This window comes from Vipera berus, assembly GCF_964194415.1.
Source record: "Vipera berus genome assembly, chromosome: 1".
Lineage (NCBI taxonomy): Eukaryota > Metazoa > Chordata > Lepidosauria > Squamata > Viperidae > Vipera > Vipera berus.
Genome location: NC_138202.1, coordinates 17,088,052 through 17,111,117, shown reverse-complemented (window position 1 = coordinate 17,111,117; position 23,066 = coordinate 17,088,052). Strand labels below are relative to the sequence as shown.

Sequence of the window (23,066 nt, the reverse complement as noted above, 5' to 3'; positions counted from 1 at the left end):
AGCGTTTCTTTCGTAAATACGCGCGCAGGCACACACTCGCCCAGCCGCGCGCTTCGCCCAGCTTCTCGCGGGGAGTTTGCAAGCCCTTCGTTTCTCTTCAGGGCCGTCAGAAGGGCGAGCAAGTCTCTGCTCTGCCCTGCCCTGCCCTGCCGTGGGGGTGGGGAGCCAAGCGCGCTTGACGTTCCTGGAAACGAGAAGGGCCTGCGGAGACTGACACCAACCCGAGTGCCCAAGCGGGTCTTCTCAGCGTCAGGCAAAGTAGCTCACATGCAAAACAAGCCCGGCAGAGGAGCCGGAGCAGCTCCGCTGCTGGGGGCGCGTCTCGGCCGGGCCTTGCAGGATCTGGGCCGGGCGCCTCTGCTCGCCGCTCCGGCTCCTCTGCCGGGCTTGTTTCGCATGTGATTCCGGGCCAGGTGCTGCTGAGGGCGAGCAGAGGCGCCCGGGCGACCCCAGCAGCGTCAGGCAAAGTAGCTCGGCCGCGCGCAAGTCCTCGGTAAGTTCTTTTTTTTTTGTTGACTGGAGTATAAGCCGAAGTGGATTTTTTCAGCCCAAAAAGTGGGCTGAAAAATTCGGCTTATACTCAAGTATATACGGTATTTCTAACTCAGTTATCTTGAAGGAAAACAAAAGGACCCGAGGCATGACCTGAGGTTGGCATCGCTAGTGGAAGAGTCTTATTTTCATCTTCAGGAGTCCCTGTTATAACCCAATTTGTTTTCTGTGGGGGCACAGAACTTTTTATTTGTGGGCTTGCAGACCAGTCGCCATCCAACAGCGAATCCAGTTTATCAAACTCACAAAGAAATAGCTGGGGCTGTGCCATAACAATCCCTTCCAAGAAAAAGCTTTTGACAGCCGCTGCAAACCATGACTGGGTTCGCACAAAGTGTTCAAGCCACCGTGTTCAGGCTTGCTTGGTCAGGCTTGCGAACTGGGCCATTGTGAAGAACAAGTCGTAGTTTACAATCTAGTGTGTTAGGTAAACCTAGCTGCGGTTTATTTGATGTGTTGTGAACCAAACCAAATGTAGCTTTTATCCGGCAGGCCTCAGAGAAGCAAACGTGCCAGAAGAGCAATCTGCATGTGCTGAGGAAGTTTCCTTTCACCTGTGTCCTTGATCTTTGGGGGAAATTTACTATCATCCAAAGCCGGTGTGAAAAATGAATGGGCTAATGCCAAAGGGGAGAGAAAGTGCCATCCCCTGCTCTTCATTTCAGCTGTCACGGCATATATCAAGTCGTGGCCATTCCCTGTCTTTGTCTGGGGGGACTTTCTTTTGTTCTTCGTGGCATTAGAGAGCTGAATGAATGGGCGGCGGGTGGGGAGGAGGGGTGAAACCTAATCTATATAGTCCTTTTTTTCCGGCTGATCCAGCAAGTTCAGATTCTAATTTTTAGAAAGAGACTTCCATTTGCGGGACACGTATTATCAAAGCGCAGCTGAGAAGCACAGCTACACAGCCTGCTATTGGAAGCTCCTTTGTTCTAACCTTAAATATATTCCTCTCTTTTGCATCCTCTGCAAAAGAAGCGGCTGTTTTTACATCTGCAGCTGCTGGGATACGGCCGTAGGCTTTTGTGGGTGGGTATGTAGGTTTGAATATATTAGCAGTTTATAGTTCAGACAGGAAAAGGTCTTTATTCTTCGCATAGGTACATGATAAGCATGTGCATGTGCAGCTGCATTAAAACCAGGTTTGAAGGTTTTTATCTATATGCAAATCAGCCTTATGTTGTTGCGCTGCGGATGGTTCTGATTTAGATGTGGGTTTAAACAGCTGTGCCCTGACAGGCCATGCCATTCCATCCATGGCAAATTTCACTTTCCTGATTTTCCATACATACTATTTGACAGAGCCAGGTGGGAGGAAGGGCAGTACAGGGTCTGTATGCTTCCCGTATTTTTTTTGTTATCCTTCCATTGAATACAGGAGACCCTGCTGCTAACCTGCCTCCATAAGCGGTGAATGCTCCAACACTGGAAGTTTTTAAGAAGAGACTGGACAGCCATTTGTCCGAAATGGTATAGGGTTTCCTGCCTGAGCAAGGGGTTGGACTAGATGACCTCCAAGGTCCCTTCCAACTTCATTGTTGCTGTTGTTGTTATTCTGCCTGTCCGCTTCTTGTTTGCGTGTGGGCATCTTTGAATACCCCTCCTGATACTAGCAGAAGGATTGACGCATAGCCATAGCTATTATCCTAGGCGCATTTTTTTTAATAAAGCAGTGTCTTAGAGATGGGACAACTGCATTTAAAAACAAATACTGTAGCCGCCCTTCATTCATTGTAGGCGTGACTGTGTATATATATATCTATAAAAAGATTTTGAAAGTTATTTTAGTGATTAAATCCCAAAGGTGGTTTTTCAAGAGGCAACTGGACTTTCTCGTTTTTCTTTGAAAACATTTTGCTTCTCATCCAAGGAGCTTCTTCAGCTGCGGACTGAATGATGGGGAGTGGAAGGATTTATACTCCTTGCAGACAGCTGGTCATTTGCATTCTTTTAGAGAGTCCTGGAGGGCCACTTGGAGGTTTGTCCATGTCCTCAGGGTCACCTGAGTAATGCAAATGGGTGTGGAGCCTTCTTGGAACTGCTGAAAGGACCGTGGGTGTGGAGCTGTGCTTCCTGCAGGATGTTGGCGCTCTTTCAAAGAATGCAAATGACAAGGCCTATTCAATCCTTCCATTCCCCACCATCCAGTCAGACCTGAAGAAGCTTCTTGGATGAGAAGAAATGTCTTCCAAGGAAAAAAACAAAAAGGCAGTCCAGTTGCTTCTTGGAAAAAGCACCTTTGGGACAGCTGTGACCTGGATGACCGATAATCTCCATAGACCAGGGGGTAGGCAACCTCGGATCTTTTATGACTCGTGGACTTCAACTCCCAGAATTCCTGAGCCAGCCATGCTGGCTCAGGAATTCTGGGAGTTGAAGTCCACGAGTCATTAAAAGAGCCGCCATAGACCTTCAGCGGCTGAACTTTACCCTGTCTTCTGTTCCCACCTTTTAGAACAGCGGTCTTCAAACTCGGCCCTTTTATGACTCATGGACTTCAACTCCCAGAATTCCTCAGCCAGACATGCTAGCTGAGGAATTCTGGGAGTTGAAGTCCATGAGTCATAAAAGGGCCGGGTTTGAAGACCCCTGTTTTAGAAGTTCCCGGATTCTTTTTTTTTGTTTTTTTTTTTGTTTTTTGGCCTTTCTTTCACGTGCGGGCTTCTGAGATTGCCCGCCTGTTCACGGGCCGTACGTTTTTTACCTCAAGTTTGAGCGAAGCGTGTTTAGGAGGTGCCAAGGGGGGGGGAGGCTGGCAAGTCGCTTCCTTCTTAAAAACTCGGCTTCTGGGCCATCTTTCCCCCCCTCCCCTCCCCTCCCCTCCCCCCCTTCCCCTCTCTCGCACCGCTGGGGGGAGCCTCTGACGCGGCCTCCCTCCCTCCCTTTGAAAAACCCCTCCCTTCCTCTCTCTCTCTCTCCCCCCCCCACTTCCGATCTCGCGACAGCTGCGACCGCGTTAAAATGGCTACAATGTAACCTCTTTTTCCGCCTTTGATGCTGGTGGAGTCGCCGCTGATCTCCCTCTCTCCCCCCCCCCCAGGATTTATTTATTTTTTTTTAAACCACCCCCCCTCTTTTAAATAATAATCATAATCATTCTTTGGGATAATCATTCTTTGGGAAAAGCAGCAACGTCTGCGCCAAACCCGGCCAGCTCGCTCTCCCTTCCGACTGAGAAATGGTAGGTGGGCTGGTTGAGAAAGGGGTGTGTGTGTTTGTGTGTGTGTGTGTGTGTCTCTCTGTGTGTGTGTGGGGGGGGGGGTGGTTCTTTTAAAAACCTCGCGCTCTTGTAGGGTCTCTTTTCTCTCCCTCTCTCCGGGGCCCTGCTGTGTCTAGGACCAGGGGTAGGCAACCTTGGCTCTTTTATGACTCGTGGACTTCAACTCCCAGAATTCCTGAGCCAGCATGGCTGGCTCAGGAATTCTGGGAGTTGAAGTCCACGAGTCTTAAAAGAGCCAAGGTTGCCTACCCCTGGTCTAGGAAAATCTCCCGTTTCAATTTGGTTTCGTCGTCGTCGTCGTCGTCGTTGTTTTGAAATGCGAGCCCCGCTTTCCACATTTATTTTATTTTATTTTATTTTTCCGCCGCGATCGTGGGAAGCGAGGTTTTTTGCAAGTTTGCCCACTGGGGCCGCTGCGCGTGGTTTGGGAAATGGCCCTAAAAGGCCCGGAAGGGGAGAAGTCACGGCGGCTGCTTTGGGGAAATTGGCTTGCTTCTTTTCGATCTGATTTCGCGCAAATTGCTAAGCTAAGGAAAGGCTTTAAAAGGCTTTGCCGCGTCGGGGCAGAAAAGAGCAGAGAGATCTGCCTCTGAATTCGGAGGTGACAGTTTGAGGATATTTACGTGGGGGTGGGTATTCCCAGATTAGAGCAGTGTTTCCTCAGCCTTGACCCCTTTCAGATGTGTGGACTTCAACTCCCAGAATTCCCCAGCCAGCCAGGTTGGGAAACATTGAATTAGAGCAGCGATCTTCAAACTTGGCCTTTTTTTAATGACTTGTGGACTTCAACTCCCAGAATTCCTCAGCCAGCGTGCCTGGCTGAGGAATTCTGGGAGTTGAAGTCCACAAGTCATAAAAGGGCCAAGTTTGAAGACCCCTGAATTAGAGACTAAATTCCACAGCAGTTGTCTTTTTTTCCAACAGGGCTTGTATGTGAACGTGCCCTCCTATCTTACCAGGTTGTTGTCGGTGTTCCTAATAACGCTCTGTTTTTGTGTACTGCATACTTTGAAAAATATTAGGTATTTTTTACTGGTTTAAATTTTATGTGGGAAGTCTGTTGAGACAATAGGTATACACATCACAATTTGCAAAGCTTTGTCAGTTAGATATAGGGAGTTAACAGGAAGATATTATTAAAACAGGTGGGTTTTTTTTGTCTTTTCCAAGTTGAATAATTCAAGGAAACTGCTTGCAGACAGCTTTGTGGCTAGAACTGATTTGAATTACTGGAATAAGTTGCTAGCCAAAGTGTTTTTTTCCCATTCCTTTCTGTAGATGAATTGGTCTGGCTTGAAGCATTACTCCTTTGAATCCAGAGGCCAATGGAAATTTTAATTCACTTTTGCTAATTGTAAAGTTCTGGTTGCTGGTCCATTTTTCCTCCTTCACTGATGCTGGTTTTATATTTTGCATATTTTATTGACTCTAACTTGAGTTTTATGATGTAATTCCTTGGAAAATCACTATGAAAAAAATATGTATAAGGCTATGTTCTGTTTATGAAGTATAACCTTGTCCAATGGGGTGACTTCCATCTGTATAGATTTATCCTATTATACTCTGCATCATTGGCCATGCTGCTTAGAGATTATGGGACTTGAAGTCCAATATATTTGGATGGCATCAGGTTGATGAAATCTGACCTACTTAACTTAAAGCTTAATTGGGGAGTTCAGGCAACTTGGGAGGAAAATCTTTTTTTAGTTCCTATATTCACACTCAGAGAGGTGTGATATATATTTACATAGACACACACCTACTTTTACCAACCCTACTGCTTCAGATGCAAAGTTGTATCATGTGCAGTAATAATGCAAGCCCAATACCAAAACAGCATTATGCAGATACCAATAAGAGAACGTATTCAGTTGCTTTATTGCTGACCTGGAAAATGCCTTTACCTGCTGGAGGAATTGCAAAGCAAGATGCCAGTGTGAAATAGCTGTTTTATTCTATTAACCTGGAGCTTAATAGAGTGTTTTTTTTGGTGAAGGGACTTCAAATATTAATCTATATCACCAGGTTATTATGTTGTCAAATATTTTTAAGCAGTAAATGGCCATTTTGCTTATGTTTGTATTTAAAATCAAACAGAACTTTCATTCTGTGGATGTAGCATTAAATATGGTCTTCACCATATTTTCTATACTCATACATGCATACGTAACAACCCAGAAATGGATATTGGTTTGACAAAGTTTCTATTATACCACTGACAATAAGAAGTGATCTGCACGTTTATTCTTCTTTTAAATATGTCTTTCAATGTCTGCCAAGAAAAGAACTGTTATACATAGTGAATTGTAAAAGAATGGGAAGGAGAGGAAAGAGATGTCCTCAAGTTCTGATTTGTTAATTTTGAAGTATTGCAAGATTAGGAGCAATTTCCATCTAGTAGCAGATTTGTGTTTTAATTTCCTTGCAACCAAATTTCTTATTCTGAGAGAAACCTTTATCTATTGTAGTATGCTAGCTAAAACTACAGGTTCAGGTTGATTGAATGGTTCAGGTATCAGACTAGACATTGGGAAACTCAAACTGCCGGTCTGCGGACTGGTTGCATCATATGGAGGCTGCGCCAACCCCAGCTTCGGCAATGCAAAAAAAAAAAGTTGCGATATGTCACGAGATGTGACATGGCGAGTTTGGCATCCGTGCCTTAAGGCGTGGAACAAGCTGGGGGACCTAGGCCAGTCACTCTCTTTCAATCCTAGAAAGAGAGCAGGGGTAAAGCACTTCTGAAAAACCTTGCCGAAAAAACTAGTCCAGGCAGTTGCCAGTAGTCAGTGCTAACTTGAAGACACCAAATAAATAAATAGAAATTAATATTAGGAAAGCAGGGAGAAAATAATGGCTGCAGGAAGTGAGCAAGGAATGAAATTTGTTAAAAACAGATCATGCCAAACCAATCTTATTTCATTCTTTCATAAAGTGACTAAACTAGTAGACCAGCGAAATGCTGTGGATGTAGTAGACTTAGATTTCAGTAAGGCATTTGATAAAGTAGACCACAACCTACTTCTTGGTAAGCTAGAAAAAGGTGGAATAGACAACATCACCACCAGTTGGATCTGTAGTGCCATTGAGGACTACTCGTTGACACCAAACTGGCAGGAGTAGCCAACACCCCAGAAGACAAATTCAGGATCCAAAAAGATCTTGACAAACTTAAACAATGGGCCCTATCCAACAAAATGAGTTTCAGTGTGGAGAAAAGCGAAGTTTTACATTTAGTCAGGAAAAATCAAAGGTACAAGTACAGATTGGGCGAGACCTGGCTCAAAAACAGTAACTGTGAGAGGGACCTTGGAGTCTTAGTGGACGATCACTTGACCATGAGCCAGCAGTTTATAGCAGCAACCTAAAAAGCTAATATAATCCTGGGTTGTATAAAGAGAGGCATAGAATCAAGATCGTGCAAAGTATTAGTACCGATTTATAAAACCCTAGTAAGACCACACCTGGAATACTACAACCAATTTTGCTCACCATATTACAAAAAAGATGTTGAGAGTTTGGAAAAAAAAAGTTCAGAGAAGAGCAACTAAGATGATCAGAGGCCTGGAAACTAAAACATACAAAGAACAGCTGAGTTTGGCTAGTCTAAAGAAAAGAAAAAATAGGGGAGACATGATAGCAGTATTCCAGTATTTGAGGGGCTGCCACAAAGAAGAGGGGGCCACATTATTCTACAAAGCACCAGATGGCAGGACCAGAAACAAAGGTTGGAAACTGATCAAAGAGAGAAGCAACCTGGAATTAAGGAGAAACTTCCTGACAGTGAGGACAATTAACCAGTGGAACAGCTTACCTTCAGAAATTGTGGGCGCTCCATCACTGGAGGTTTTTTAAGAAGAGACTGGACAGTCACCTGTCTGAAATGGTATAGGTTCTCCTGCTTGAGCAGGGGGCTGGACTAGAAGACCACCAAGGTCCCATTCCATTCCATTCCATTCCATTCCATTCTATTCTATTCTATTCTATTCTATTCTATTCTATTCTATTCTATTCTATTCTATTCTATTCTATTCTATTCTATTCTATTCTATTCTATTCTATTCTATTCTATTCTATTCTATTCATCTAATCTAATTAATCTAATCTAATCCAATCTAATCTTGTCCTTGCTGGGTTTTCGTCTGCTGCTGTAAAATAATATTGCCTCTTGTTAATCTAACCATCTACAGTTAAAAGATAAGAGTTAATTCTAGTCCTAGTTTTGTTAAAGATATGGGGAGAGGAGAGGTGCAGTGTTTTAGTGTTGGACTTTGCTTTGTTTACATGGCTTCCTAGAAGAGGAAGCACAGTGAGAGATGAACGGGGATAACCCAGGCACATAATATGAAAGAATCCTGTGTTAGTATTTGCTTGTCTCCCCGCCTGCATCTTAGATGAATTTATTTTTTTAATTCATTGAAACAGCATGTGTAACCCACCCACTTAGTCCCAAAGGGTTCTGAGCAATGTGCAACATTTCTAAAACTAAATTATAAACTCAAACCAAACACAAAATCCAAGTACAGTGGTGACTTGGTATTCAACTGTTTTGAACTCATTGAATTTGCTACTCAACACATTTTGACCCAAAAATTTTGTGTTGGTACTCATCGTTTGTTTGGTACTCAACAGACAAGTTCGAACTTGTCTGTCATTTTTGGCTGCCTTGTGACTCACTACCATTATTCCTTATGGGAAAAATTGGTTCGGTACTCAGGGTTTTTGGTACTCGTGGTGCCTCCTGGAACCAATTAACGATGAGTACCAAAGTATCACTGTAAAATAATAATGAAATCAGGATTTTTCTTCTCTTTCTGAAATCCTTCATTACTTCTTACCTTGCCTTCAGAAATTTAACTGATGTGGTTAGGATTAGTGTTTGTTAAAAACCAGTTTGTTCTCCTTTTCTTCTTTTCTCTCTGTAGCTGACCCAGTAGATCAAAGGATACCTCATTGTAGAAGTTCCTCGAATTTATGCCTTTGAGTCAGTCTTAATTTCTGATTGTCTGGATAAGTACAGATTTTTTTTGGCAAGATTTTGGCAGACAAATTGCTTCCTTCCTTCCCAGGGCTGAGTGAAGATGACTGGCCCAGGATCACCCAGCCAGCTTTGTGCCTAAAGTGCTATTAGAACCCAGAGCCACCCAGGTTCTAGACCGATGCCTTAACCACTACATCAAAATTGGATTACTTTTCTAATTTCTCCCTTGAAATTGGATTTTCTAATTTTGACTGCAGTGTTCAATATCTTCTATGGGATGTTTGCAATTTGCAGGATACATTTTTTTAAAAAAAAGAATAGGGAAGGCTCTTTTACAGCCCGTAGGCCACATCTGTCCCTTTGTCCTTATCCCGCCCACGTGAGGTAATTGGAAATTAGAAATCAAATGTAAATAGGTGTACGCCATGCATGCAATACAACTGCATCGCTTTTATTTTGAAGGCAACTGCTTTCTCTCCCCCCCCCCTCTACATATGTGCCTATGTGAGTGCCTACACACCTTCCCAACCCTATTGGTTCAGCTTTCCACAACACTTCTACTCTGCCCTTGGGAAAATTAACTGCCCACCTCTGTTATAGAGCAAAGGCAAGGAGGAAGGAAGTAGACTTCACGGACTTTTGGCAAGCAAGTAGAAAAAAGCTTCACCTCAGGTGGCCTGGCCTATCTTGGTATTGTTTTAGACACAGATTTTCAGTAGCCGGGCAGGGAAGCGTCTCTCCTTTGCCTTCATGGCAGGTACCGCCTGTAAGAAAGCGTTATAATAGTCAGTCCCAAATCATGGTGTTCCTCACAACTTGATGGTTTGGCTATCCTCTCTATCCCTGCATAGGGATGGAATCCATCACTCCCAAGTAGGTTAGGAGCCAAGGGGATGGAATGTAAATCTGGAAGAAATCAGCCCAAAGGAACATACTCCAAACACAACAAGGAAGAGGCCTTAAGCCCATAGTAGCCAATACCACAAGGTCTTGAGTATGTATTGCAGAGATACAGTCCAGTCAGGAAGATGCAAAACAGCATATTGGGGAATTCGCTTGAATTAGGGAGGCCTTATTAGAGAACCATTTCTTCCATCAGTGAATTCAGAAAACCTACGTCACCCTTTTCCCACCTCTCTGCTTATAATCGTGTATTTATCGGAAGGCAAGAATGGAAATGGTACCCAAATGAATAGCAAATTGTCATTCCCTCCCCTTCCTTGCAGCCAGCCATTCAATTGATGGATACTCTACTTTGCCCTTGTGAGCTTTTTAATTTATAACTCCCCAACACCCAGCCTTCTGCCTCCTTTCCTGTAGCTTAGAGTTTGCTCTGAGATTTTTTGATATAATTGAAACCTTTAATGAAAGGCCAAAACAAGGACGCTCTGCTGCAATATTTATTTATTTTGCTATGATTTAAAACATTTTATTTTTTTCTGCGGCCACAAAGTCTTTCAGAAGATCTTGTAAAACTCCTCCTTCTGTCTTAACTGTTGGTGTAAACTTTACAAACCACGCTGCACTTATTTAGATGTGCCTTGCCATGTATTATAAAACAAAAAAATGTAAGTGGAAGCTGTTCTTGCTTGAAGCTCTAGCCTTTTTCTTTTTCTTCCGTTTCTGAGCTTCTGAAAAGCATCCAAAATGAACAATGCTGCAAATGGGACTTGGGTCTAGAGAGGGGATTGTGGGTCCAATATACTACCCAATTTCTTCTTAAGATGTGTGTGTGTGTGTGTGTGTGTGTGTGTGTGATAGCCTTAGCTCTGAAATGTACTCAGTAACTTTGAAGTGACAATATCAATCTTAAAAGGTCTTGTAGCACCTGTCAAATTAATTGGGTGGGTATTACAATTAACATTTGGGTTAGAGCGCTGAGCTTGTCAATCAGATGGTCGGCAGTTTGGCGGGTCGAATCCCGAGTGCCGCGTAACAGAGTGAGCGCCTGTTACTCGTCCCAGCTTCTACCAACCTAGCAGTTCGAAAGCACGTAAAAATGCAAGTAGAAAAATAGGGACCACTCCGGTGGGAAGGGAACAGCGTTCCGTGCGCCTTTGGCGTCTAGTCATGCCGGCCACATGACCACGGAGACGTCCTCGGACAAGCGCTGGTTCTTCGGCTTTGAAACAGAGATGAGCCCCGGCCCCTAGAGTTAAAAACGACTAGCACGCATGTGCGGGGGAACCTTTACCTTTACCTTTAAATATATTTATATAATATGCGTGGTATAAATTTGTGTTATTTATTATCCAAGTGCTTTTCCTGAGGAACTTACCATCTAACATTTGATCTGGGAGATCAAGAGAGGAAGGAAAGTTGAAAAAGAATGGTAAATTAGGATGCAGCATAGAATTGTTTTATTGTCCATGTCAAGACTTAGCTGTCAGCTGAGTTTTTTTAGAGTGCAGAAGCCAAAAGCCTTGAATAAAACATGGTTTTTGGTTATACAGTACAGCTTATAAATCTCTTTTTGCTCATTCCTGCTCATTTTCTTTCTTTTACACTCAAAAAGTTATTAACACAATTAAAATAAAAGATATATTTGAAGGAATGATTTCACAGGAGAAAGGCAGTCTCGCAGACTACTACTACTACTACTACTACTACTACTACTACTACTAAAGTTGGAAGGGACCTTGGAGGTCATCTTGTCCAACCCCCTGCTCAGGCAGGAAACCCTATACCATTTCAGACAAATGGCTGGCCAGTCTCTTCTTAAAAACTTCCAGTGTTGGAGCATTCACCACTTCTGGAGGCAGGTTGTTCCACTGGTTAATTGTTCTAACTGTCAGGAAGTTTCTCCTTAGTTCTAGGTTGCTTCTCTCCTTGATTAGTTTCCATCCGTTGCTTCTTGTCCTGCTTTCAGGTGCTTTGGAGAATAGCTTGACTCCCTCTTCTTTGTGGTAGCCCCTGAGATATTGGAACACTGCTATCATGTCACCCCTCGCCCTTCTCTTCATTAAACCAGACATACCCATTTCCAGCAACTGTTCCTTATGTGTTTTAGTCTCCAGTCCCCTAATCATCTTTGTTGCTCTTCTCTGTACTCTTTCTAGAGTCTCGACATCTTTTTTATATCGTGGTGATGTAAAAAATTACATTCCTGAGCATGGGTAGCTCAGGAATTCTGGGAGTTGGAAGTCCACAAGTCATAAAAGAGCCAAGGTTGCCTACCCCTGTTCTAGGAGATATTTGCAAACGCAGGTAGTCTTTGACGTATGACCATGACTATGCCTGATTTTAGGACCTTTTTTTTGCAGTGGTTAAACGAACCCATTTTTTGCAATGGGTGTTCTTTTCTGAAAACTGGAAGTAAATGCCTGTTTCGGGGGGGAGGGGGGGAATCACGGCCACATGACTGTGGGACACTACAAGTGACCGTAAATGCAGGCTGGTTGCTGAATGCCCAAAATGTGGACACATGATGAGGGAGAGGGGCAGATGTTGGAACTTCAAATCTGGGTCATAGGTAATGATTTGGGGTCCATCATAACGTTGAACAGTTGCCAAGTAGTCGGTTGTTAGATGAGGACCGCCTGCATTCCGGGAAGCAGCAAGAGATAATATCTCTGGAAGTAGACTGATTTGTGACAGTCTGGGTGGTGCAGCCAGAGGAACGAGGGGTTGTAGGACAGAGCTGTCTTAATACAGAAGGATTGGAGAGTAAAGGGGGGAAAAGAGGGCTTTCGAAAGACGGGGAGATGATGCTGAATCTTGAAAGAAAAAAAGGGGAGGCAGATGAGAGGAGGCTATGACTTTGCCATCAGAATGGAAAGGCGGAAGAGGAGAAACAAAGAAGGTAGTTGTGAGGTAGTTGCAGTAAGAGATCAGTGCACAAACCAGAGATTTTGGCCAAGCAGGTCACAACCACGTTCTTTAGCAGTGTATTCTTAAATCCTCTTTGTTTTTTTCCAGTGGAGAAACTGAGGCTGTGAGACGAGAGTTTTCCGCAATATTCTTTTGCAGACTGGTTTTCATTTCCTCCTCCTCTCTTGCTAGGAGAATCCGCCCTCAACGCCGCCTGCCCTAACCCTGCCCACCAACCCTTCGCTCAGAGCTTCACCCCCTCACATCCAGAGCTGGGTTGAGAAGGAGGAAATGGCATCTCCCGTATCTTCATCGGAGGGTAAATACGTTTTGAGAGGGAAGGAAAAAGACAAAGGGCTGAACTGAGCTGCTACTATAAGACAATATGGTGGGTTCAAAGCCTAGCTGGTGACTGCGGTTGGAAAACCCTGGCTAGTTTTACGATGCTGCAACCCCTCACTTAAAATGCTGTTTCTTACTCCACTTTGCTTTTCTCGATTCCCAGGTTCTAACAATCCAGGGCTTTTGGGCAGCCAGGCCCAGCCAGCATGGACTGGAGGTAGCAGTACTCGAAATCAGGATCTGCAGCTCCCAAAGCGCAGACCTACCGCAGGTAAATTTGAGGTTGTACTTCCATTATCACCTCTCGGTCATTTTCACTCTCCGGTTTCAGTCGCGAAACATTAAAAGGGTGAGAAGGATTCACAATGAGTGTCAGCCTCCAGAGAGGAGTGTCTTCGTTTACTTGTGAATTTGTTTCCTTCCTTAACATGATTTCTTCTCCTGCATGTGTGCAATGCACTTGAAAAGTTCTTAGGAAGCGATGTCCTCTTGTGTGGGATTTGTGTACATCCTATCTGGCAGTTTTTCCTCACCGATAAGCCCTGCTTATCTTTATAGCAGTTGGTCTGTCTGTCACCTATCGTCTATCAATCATCTATTTTATTTAGAAAATTGATACGGCTGCCCCACTCACTCACAGTAATTCTTAGGAAATAGCCCCCTCCCCCCCGCAAAAGCAATCAAACCAACCACTGGGGGAGGGGGGGCTCCATATTACCCTAGGGTCCCCAGGTCCTTTGGTAAAACCATGTCCTCAGGGCCTTTTGAAAGAGTGTGAAAGTGGGGGCCAGTCTTTTTTCCACAGAGATGATGTTCCACAGAGAGCGAGCCAGATGGAGGGGACCCATAACACGCCTCTCTGCTCTGGTGGGTCAGGTAGACATAACTGGGGAACGATGGCCCTTCAAATAACAACCTGACCACTGGCCACGTAAGGCTTTAATGATGACAACCAGCAGCTTCAATTGGACCTGGAAGCAAATGGTAACCTATCCTTTAAAATATTGGCTTGGTATTTTAAGGACCGCAGGCAAGTTAATTTGCGAAACATTTCATGATTTTTAACTTGAAGAGAGAAGCCACTTTTGTTCATTTCTTAAAGAAGGGGAAAATTTAGCTGGGAAAACGGCTGTCTGGGGGGTCTCAAGCCAGTTTGACAGAAACACGAGCCGAGGATCAGCTCAACTCCAAGTCCACCTGGGGCTCACTTAATCAGCAGGCGTTACGGAGGCTCCCACAGAGTTCGTTTGAAGAGAAAGCACCACTGCTTCTGTTCTTTCTCCCTATTCCAGTGAAACGCTACCAGTGCTCGGGGGACGGTTGTCGGCTGGCCTGCCGCAGCATGAAGGAGCTTCTTGGCCACATGCAGGTCCACTATCGGCCCACGGAGTCCCTTGAGGGTAAGGCTGGCTTTTCAAACTTGGGGGGTGAAAGGGGGGAGGTAGTATAGATCAGGAGAAGAGGAAGAGTAGGGAGACCATGAAAAAATATGTTTCCTTGTTTCTTCTTTCATGAATTTTGCAGGACAGGAGCCTAGGGGTTGCTTTTCATTCTTTTATATTTGTCTATTTGTGTAACTGGGACGCGGTGGCTCAGTGGGTTAGGACGCTGAGCTTGTCAATCAGATGGTCGGCAGTTTGGCGGGTCGAATCCCGAGTGCCGCGTAACAGAGTGAGCGCCTGTTACTCATCCCAGCTTCTGCCAACCTAGCAGTTCGAAAGCACGTAAAAATGCAAGTAGAAAAATAGGGACCGCTACGGTGGGAAGGTAACAGCGCTCTGTGCGCCTTTGGCGTCCAGTCATGCCGGCCACATGACCACGGAGACGTCCTCGGACAAGCGCTGGTTCTTCAGCTTTGAAACGGAGATGAGCACAGGCCCCTAGAGTCGGAAACGACTAGCACACATGTGCAGGGGAAACCTTTACCTTTACCTTATTTGTGTAACTAAGCAGAAGCTTTCAGAGGTTCTTGCTGTATTTCCTCTCCGTTTTTTTTAGCATGGTCCTCAAGAGTCAGCAGAGAGTTCATCGTTTGCTGGGAAGAATGGGAGAAGAAAGACTGTGATTTTTCTCTTGTGGAGAAAATGCCAAGCATCCTTCCTCTCTTCTTCCCAGCAAAGGAGGGGAAGGCTGCTGTGGAGGAAGGAAAGGGTGCATGGGATTTGTCTGTGCCCCCCTAAATGTTCGATGTGTAGAATTTCATCAACTCCTTTGACTGGCAGTTTTCCACTGTTCTGTTGCCCATTTCACAACCCTGTTAACTCTGATTTTTGGAACTGAAAACGTTTAGAACTCAGACGCCTGCATGCAAAGCCTGTGCTTTGCTGCTGAGTGAAGCTCTTTATATAAACGTGGCCACAGAGACATCTTTACACAACTCATTCATGATAGCTAGTATAGTTGATGTGTGGTTTTACAAAGGACGTGTATTAAAAATGCAGCATCACAGGTATCCTGTTTTCAAAAGTAGCCAGTCAGGTGCTTCTTGGGGGGTGTGTGTGTTCAAGAGTGCCACAAAAACTCCTGTGTTCTTCCATATCCCCCCATGTCCGTGCTGTGATTGAATAGAGATTTGATATAATCAGCAGGGTTCATAATAATATCTCTCCTCTGATCCTACCTGAAATATAGTCCAGCCTTCATCTTATGATAAAATGCTCCATAACACATTTATTTATAAAGTCACATGAGGAATGACTTAATGGACAAATCCACCACGTTTTTAAAAATAGTCACCCTCAAGTTGAACTCGACTTCTGCTGACCATGTGTCCATGGCCTTGTTGCCCTTTTGGCCAAACTTTTTCCAATGTGATTTTAGATTTGCTAGTTTAGATTACAGCTCTGAGATTTCCTGATGGCCTTCTGTTTAAGAATGAATTTAAGCCTGATCCTGTTTACTGTTGAAAATCAGCCAAATCAGACAGGTGCTGCCATCTGCTGGGCCATCGTATGTATAAGCTGTCTGAAATTCTGCAAACTTAAGGTCTGGGCAAGAAATTGGGACTTGTAATAGTATGGGGGGAATAGGTAGGAAGAAGAGCCTCAGTCTAAACAAAGGTTTAAAACATCAAATCTGAGCTCAAAGGAGCGATGGGAATAGAGATAGTGCCTGAGAAGGGATGAATCCTCCCTAGTTTTTGAGAAACTAAAAACAAGGAAGGGGGATGGTAGTTTTAGACTTGCAAGATTCTGTTACTGCAACCTTACCATAAAGGTAGGGTTAGCTTCGTGGCTTGTCTAGGCTACCTCAAAAGGCTGACTGGACTGGAAGAAATAGGTCTTCTCTAAAGCCCTGGCTGTTCACCCAGGCCTGTTGGGAATTGGGTGGCAAAAACGTTTAATAAATGTGGAGTCTTTGGTGCTTTCCGAGCTTGTTTGCTTGTTTGCAGATGTTTTATTACCCAACTAGATGACATCGTCAGTGCGAAGGAATGTTGGGTTTGCCTTGCAGGGAAAATTTAATTTGTCTAAATAGGGAGAAAACCCCACATTCCCTTGCACTGATGATGCCGCCTAGTTAAGTCATGAAAGTTCTACAAGCAAACAGGCCAGCTCGGAGCGGAGTGGGGTGACTCGCCACAGTCAACTTGCCACAGCCAACTCACTGCTGAACAACTCGCCCTGGCCATCTCGCCACGGGACAACTCACTGCAGGACAATTCAACGACTCAGTTTAATCATTAGAAATTATTTTAATTTTTGTCATTCGTATTTCACTTTGTCCCTCCTTTGGTATCCTTTCTTTCATGATTCTATCCCACTGTCTCTTTGATATTAGTATATTTCTTGCCCCGTGGTGAATGGGCCATGTCAAGTGGGCCATGTCAGGTTGGCTACAGCAAGTTAGTTGCAGCGAGTTGGCTGTGGCGAGTTGTCATAGACCCAGCTCAGAAAGCACCAAGGACTCTACAGTTCAACTTGAGTTACAGCTACAGATAAACTCTCTTCTATTGGAACGTTTAATAAACCAATAAATAAAGCTACAGATACATTGAACTGCTGGGTTTCTCTTAGGAAAGACATTCCGCTGCTCCACTCCTGGTTGCTTGGAATCATTCCCCAACATGCAAGACCTGATGGGTCACATGAAGGTGCATTACAAGCCCAACCGCTACTTCAAGTAAGACCCTGCTTAGTTTTATCTTTGTTAAACCTGTATGTTTCTTTTAACAAATGCTCTAGAAAAGGGTGGAGTGGAGTGTGCTGATGAAAATTAGGTCAAAATTAAATAGGTTTCTCTCCAATGAACTCTTTCTCGTGTCTTTGAATTCCCAGTGATAGATCAAGCTTGGCAACTGAATCCGGGGGAATTCACTGTCAGCTTAATCTGCATTATAGGATGGTTGTTATGCGACTCTTGAGGGGGATTCAAAAGAGTAAGAAGAATGTAATAGAGAGCAAGTCTATATGGGGGCTCCAATTAATGAGTTTTTCCATGCTGGTTAGAGAATTCTGGGAGTTGAAAGTCCACATATTCTGAAGTTGCCAAAGCTGAAAAATGCGGAACTACAATAACTCTTTTTCCTTACGACTAAGCATAGATCACTCTCCCCAAATAGTCCCCTTCAATAAGGCATAAACACCTTATGCCTCGATGAGGCGTTCTGCCCACCCTGGCTTTCTATTCTTGACTCAAAGCAAACATCCTCCCGTGAATATTTGCAGATGAGAGGCTGACAAAGGTAGTTGGGCAAAGAGGGAACCGGCCTTAAAAGGGAAAAATGGAATTAGGCCAAATGAAGTCTAAGGCAGAATATAAGGTCCACATAGTCCACATAGTAGAATGTTTTTTTCTTTTACCAATCCCTTGCATCGGGGTGGAGTTGGGATGACTGAATGAAGCCGGATGCCCTTTCTGACCCCCTACATGGAGCTTGCAGCCGGCAATAACTCATTATGCCCAGAGAGCAAAATATTTGCCACTACCTAGGATCAAACTCACGTTCTCACAAGAGCTCCATCTCTAGGTCACCGTGCCACTCCAGCCCACATAGAAAATGAGGAGTAGAAATTATCTCGGAGATTACCTAGGCTGGGGAATTCTGGGAGTTGAAGTCCACACAAAGTTGCCAAGGTTGAGAAACACTGATCTAGGCCAGGCCCCGCCCAATGTCACTATTGCAGTGACATTGCGATCTCTGCCAGATTGCCATCCTGCACCTGATTAAATACCCCACCAAAGGAGAGTTCAAACATCTTACCCATCTCCCTCACAGAGGGGCTTTTGCATTTATCAAGATACATCCATCGCTGCCTGGGCCACTGTATTTATACCAGCTGTAGATTCTGGGTACTTTTCACAGGGAGCATATAGACCACATTACCGTAAAGCAGCCAGGAGCCATGAATCCAGGAAGAGCTCAAAATGCAAATGACGTCTGATAGAGGGAGCAGAACTCCTTTCAGAGTCAGCCTTGGCATTTCCTTGAAATCATTCGGGCCCTTTACAGTCTCCGTGCACCGGGTTAGCACTTCTGTTGCATTAACTGTTTGGCCTGGAGCTGAAGTGTATAGCAGATCTCGCCACCAACGGGTACCAGGCCCTCAGTAAGGAGGAAAACCACTGCAAACTAGTGCAGCCCAGATGGATGCCAAGGTATGGTTTGGAAAGCTACTTGTAGCCCATGTGGGTCTCTTCTGGTCTCCAGCCAGGAATCTTAAAACCCAGGCAAGGCAGGAGGCAGTGCTTCTGGTCCTGAGCTATTTTGGTTCTCTTTTTTTGTGCCATGTAGCCCCTTTCATCTGGGAATTGCACGGTGTCTACTACAGCTTGTATCCTGGGCTAAGTTGTAGCTGGTTGGCTGGTATCACACGATATACCAAGCATCTGGTTTATAAACAGTAGGGAGTGGGTTTGCATCCTGGTTGAGGAAGTTGTGCAAATCCAGCCTGTAGTTGGCTAATAGCCTCGAACTAGCTCAGGGGTAGGCAACCTCGGCTCTTTTATGACTCATGGACTTCAACTCCCAGAATTCCTGAGTCAGCAGCTGACTCAGGAATTCTGGGAGTTGAAGTCCATGAGTCGTAAAAGAGCCGAGGTTGCCTACCCCTGAACTAGCTGAAGCAAACTGAACTCTTCAGTGAATGTGAACCAGTTTACCAAACTGCAGGTATGTTCTTTGTCTCTAATAGGCCTCCAAGTAATACAAACAGATTTAGTGATACTTTCAGGATATTGTGTATAAAAGCCATTTTAGGTTTACGAGACTATTATGTCTTCAGTGAAAAGGATCTTTTCCGATCCCTTTTCTCCTCTCACTTATGTCCACAATTTTTCAAATCCCCTTCCTGTTTTCACCTATGCCCATGACAGCACTGTTTCTCAGAGCCAGTTTGGTCTAGTAGTGAAGGTACTAGCTAGAAGGCAGGAGGCTGTGAGTTCAAGTCCCACCTTAGCCATGAAAGCCACTTGGATAAATTTGGGCCAGTCACTTTCTCTTAGCCCAGCCCGCCTCATGGGGTTGTTGTGGGGAAAATAGGAGAAGGGAAATATGTTGGATGTATTCGCCGTCTGGAGTGATTAGTAAAAATTATAAAAGTGGAGTAGAAATAAAAGTGATTCACCAGTTCCCACCAAAATCTGCAAAAATTTGACATACCTCATTTTCTGGAGATCTCCTTACACAGTAAGGAAACCTGGGCCCGGCGCTCAGCAGGGAAGGAGAATGCTTTAGTTCATAAGCCTGTTGGAAAGTTCAGTGCCGAATGCTTTGTTTAGCCTGTTCCTTTTTTATTCCCTCCAGATGTGAGAACTGCATGTCACGTTTCCGAACCTATCGCTCCCTCTTCAAGCACTTGCACAGATGTTCTGATGCCAATACCACCAGCACCACCACCACCAGCACCACTTCCCCAGCCCTAACTTCAGAGAAACCCATCTTTCCACTTACCTCTAGCCTGGAAAAAGAGCCAGCGGGGAAATTGCTGGAGGAGCTTCCGAAACTCCAGAGAGCCATACAGCACATCAAAAAAGAAGCTCTTCTCCCTGGCACGATGGACACTCCTCTGGCCCCCGACTCCCTTCCGGCTGGACTTCCCGGCCCCTTAGAATCTGTGGCGTTGCTGGAGCAATCCTTGTTTGGGCCACCCTCCTTGGCAAAATTCTCCGGGCCACCTCACCCTTCAGTTTCAGGGCCCTTCCTGCCCTACGTGCACCCTACGTCCTACGCTTTACCTCAAGCTGCGGTGCAGAACCGCCTCAGGCCTTTCTTGCCAGCAGGCCAAGGCCTCCCTGTTTCCAATGCTGTGTGGAAGAAAAGCCAAGGTGAGCAGCCGTCCCACGCCATTTTTTTCTTCAACACACGTGCGATTCTGCTGTTATCTGCTCTGAATTTTAGTCTGCGTCTCAGGCTGGTGTGTCAACACCTTTTTTTGGAGTTGTGCATTAATAGCCCACTTTTTTTACTACGTTACTTCAGGGGGGCTGTGCAAGAGATGCCACTGTAAGTCATAGCAGCTTGAGACCATCCTTAAGCCATGGAGGAATACGGGGTGCAGGGCTGAACCTTGTGGCATTTCCTTTTATAGTAGAGTAGAAACAATTGATGAATAATTTTACAGGCCAAGTATGTATTCATTTAATTGTCATGTTAATCCGGCCCTCAGTTGACCAGTTTAGAATATAATAGAATACTCTTTTATCAAATGTAGCACTGAAATCAAGCTATATATGGCTTGGGTCCGGGATATCTGAGGGAACACCTGCTGCCAGCATCAAGTTCCCTTCATCCTGTGCGCTCCCACAGGGAGGGCCTTCTCAGGGTGCCGCCGGTAAAAGATTGCCGGCGGGTAACGCCCAGGGGGAGGGCCTTCTCAGTGGGCGCGCCTGCCCTCTGGAACCAGCTGCCCGCGGAGCTTAGGACTGCCCCCAACCTCCATTCATTTCGTCGGGACCTGAAGACCTGGCTCTTCGAGCTCTCCGGCCCAGGCTGAGAATTTTAACTGGGTTTTTTTATTTTTTAGGGATTTGATTTAATCTTTTAAAATTGTTTTTAACTTTTGTATCGATCTTGGTTTTAAATACCCTGTAAACCGCCCTGAGTCCTTCGGGAAAGGGCGGTATATAAATCCAATAAAATAAAAAATAAATAAATATTCCTGTAATTTACTCAAGAAAACTATTTTGTACACATCCTTGTTGGTCTAAGTCTTCTGCATTGTTTTAAAAGTACCTCCCGATCATTTACAGTCTGCTCTAGAATCTTCCCAGCTATCAGTATCTATAATCTTCCAAATTTTCTTCTTGTTTTGAAGATACAGCTTTTTTCCTCTTATCCTCTACCATTTCTTTACAATTTCTCAAAGATAACGCACGCAAAATCCATCTAAGCCATCAGAGAGTTCCTCTAGTTATCTTTTCATCAGAGCGGTTAGATCTGCAGTGGCTTGGAAATCGGGGAAACTGACCAGACGACTGGGGTTTTCAGCTTGTTTGTTCTTTCCATTGCAGGACACTCCTCCAACAGCCGGATTGTATGGGAACACACCCGAGGTCGTTACAATTGCTTACAGTGCCCCTATTCCACAGCCTCTCGGGAGGAGATGACCCAGCATACTGAAGACCACCGCAAAAATCCCTCTCCAACCAGTCGCTTGGATGGGGAAATGGGTGAGCGCCAACAGCCATGGGGAATCTTGGTAATGAAATTTTGGAAAAAGGGGAAAAAACAACTCCTCCTCCTCATCCGAGAGTCCTCTGCTTCCTTCCTGTTACGGAAGGACTCGCTCTAGCTCTTACCTTGCGTTTCCCTCATTAATGCAACAGTTCCTCAATTTGATCTACGGGAAGGACTTTAAAAAAAAACCCTTAAAACAAGACTGGGCTCTTCTCTCAGCTGAGATGCAAATGTGTGCAGATGTTACAAACAGGCGTGTAATAATTTCTCCCGACTCTCTTAATGGCTTACATTTTGTAAAAGGCTTTCCCTGAGACCTTCCAAATTACTGAACTTATTTTAAATCCAGGGGGGGGAGGGGGGGCCTGTTGCCTGACATTTTTAACCCAATTGTTCTATCTTAATCCTGAAAGAAATATACCCTTCTCTTGTGAATTTTCCCTTCCATTTTGATTCTTTGTAGTTTAACTGTATTACTTTAAACTTACATTTTTTTTCCTCTTATTTTTTTTTCTCTCCCCCAGACTTTGGTGTTCCTCTTCCCTCATTCCACCCGAAGTTGACACCAGAAGTGGAGAACTCTCTCTTTTCCCCGCTGTGAGGTTTCCACTGGGCCGATTAAGCTGACTTTATTAATTCCCCCATGAAAAACAGCACCTGCGTGGAGAGATTTGTGTGTGTGTGTGTGTGTGTGTGTGCATTCCGTCCCCCCCCCCCAAAGGAGGTGTCTGGGGACAACCATGTGTCAAATTTAAGCCAGAAATCTGCATTCTAGTTTATCCAGAATGAGCAAAAGCATTGATACTCCTGTTTGTTTCTAGTTACTCCCTTTGGCAGGAAAAGCCAAACTTCTTCAGTCTTACGTTTTGTTGAGCATTGCATTTGAATCTAGTCCTTGGCTTTTTTCTCAAATAACAAGCTACTGACATAAGCCACTGTTCATTCTTGGCTTAAATCAGGTTTGTCAAGTAAAGAATGTCAGGGATTCTGACTACTTCTCCATTCTTTATAAACCAGGTTTGGAAGACTTTGTCTTATATGTGCTCAGTTCCCCTCCCACCTACTTCCTCTCCACGCCTCCTTTCAATTCAAACAAATGTGTTGACTTGAGTACTATTTAAAAGAAAAGGGAATGGGAATTGATTACCATTTGAAAGGGAGTTGGATTAATTTAATCAACTTTCCTGTGCATTTCCTTACTTTTTTTTCTATTTAAAATTTACTTTCCCCCCCGCTTTTAAGGTTAAAAAAAATAATCTTCCTTTACTCTGTACAGTCATGACTAGTTATGCTCAGGTTTGTAAGTGGGCTACTGCTGCTTTTGAAAAAAAATAAATTGGAATTGTACAGAAAGACACATTTTATGTCTGTAGCGTTTAGGAGAGAATGTCTCATTTTTAGAAGGAAGACAGGAAAATGCCTCTGTTTGTTTATCCTTCCGCTCCTATTTATTATGAAGTCCCAAGAATGGCAACAGGCCACACCAGCTGACTCTTCATTTATGGGTCACTGCAGAAAAAGGAGCTGAGATTTTCAATACTGCT

At 44.4% G+C, this 23,066-nt stretch overlaps 1 protein-coding gene across 4 annotated transcripts in view; it reads left to right on the top strand.

Moving 5' to 3' along the window:
* Positions 1-22,875, top strand: part of ZNF414 (zinc finger protein 414) — a 32,310-nt gene extending 9,435 nt beyond the window's left edge. The window contains exons 1-8 of one of the 4 annotated variants that reach the window (XM_081316341.1): positions 3,575-3,733; positions 12,756-12,882; positions 13,069-13,176; positions 14,198-14,305; positions 16,922-17,027; positions 19,651-20,171; positions 21,357-21,515; positions 22,047-22,875. In XM_081316341.1, the coding sequence (XP_081172467.1) occupies positions 3,731-3,733; positions 12,756-12,882; positions 13,069-13,176; positions 14,198-14,305; positions 16,922-17,027; positions 19,651-20,171; positions 21,357-21,515; positions 22,047-22,123 (1,209 nt within the window). In that variant the 5' untranslated portion in view covers positions 3,575-3,730 and the 3' untranslated portion in view covers positions 22,124-22,875. Of the gene's footprint in view, positions 1-3,574; positions 3,738-12,314; positions 12,556-12,755; positions 12,883-13,068; positions 13,177-14,197; positions 14,306-16,921; positions 17,028-19,650; positions 20,172-21,356; positions 21,516-22,046 lie in introns of those variants that run through there. The other 3 variants (XM_081316343.1, XM_081316340.1, XM_081316342.1) reach the window with 3 other exon arrangements.
* The last annotated feature ends 191 nt before the right edge of the window (positions 22,876-23,066 follow it).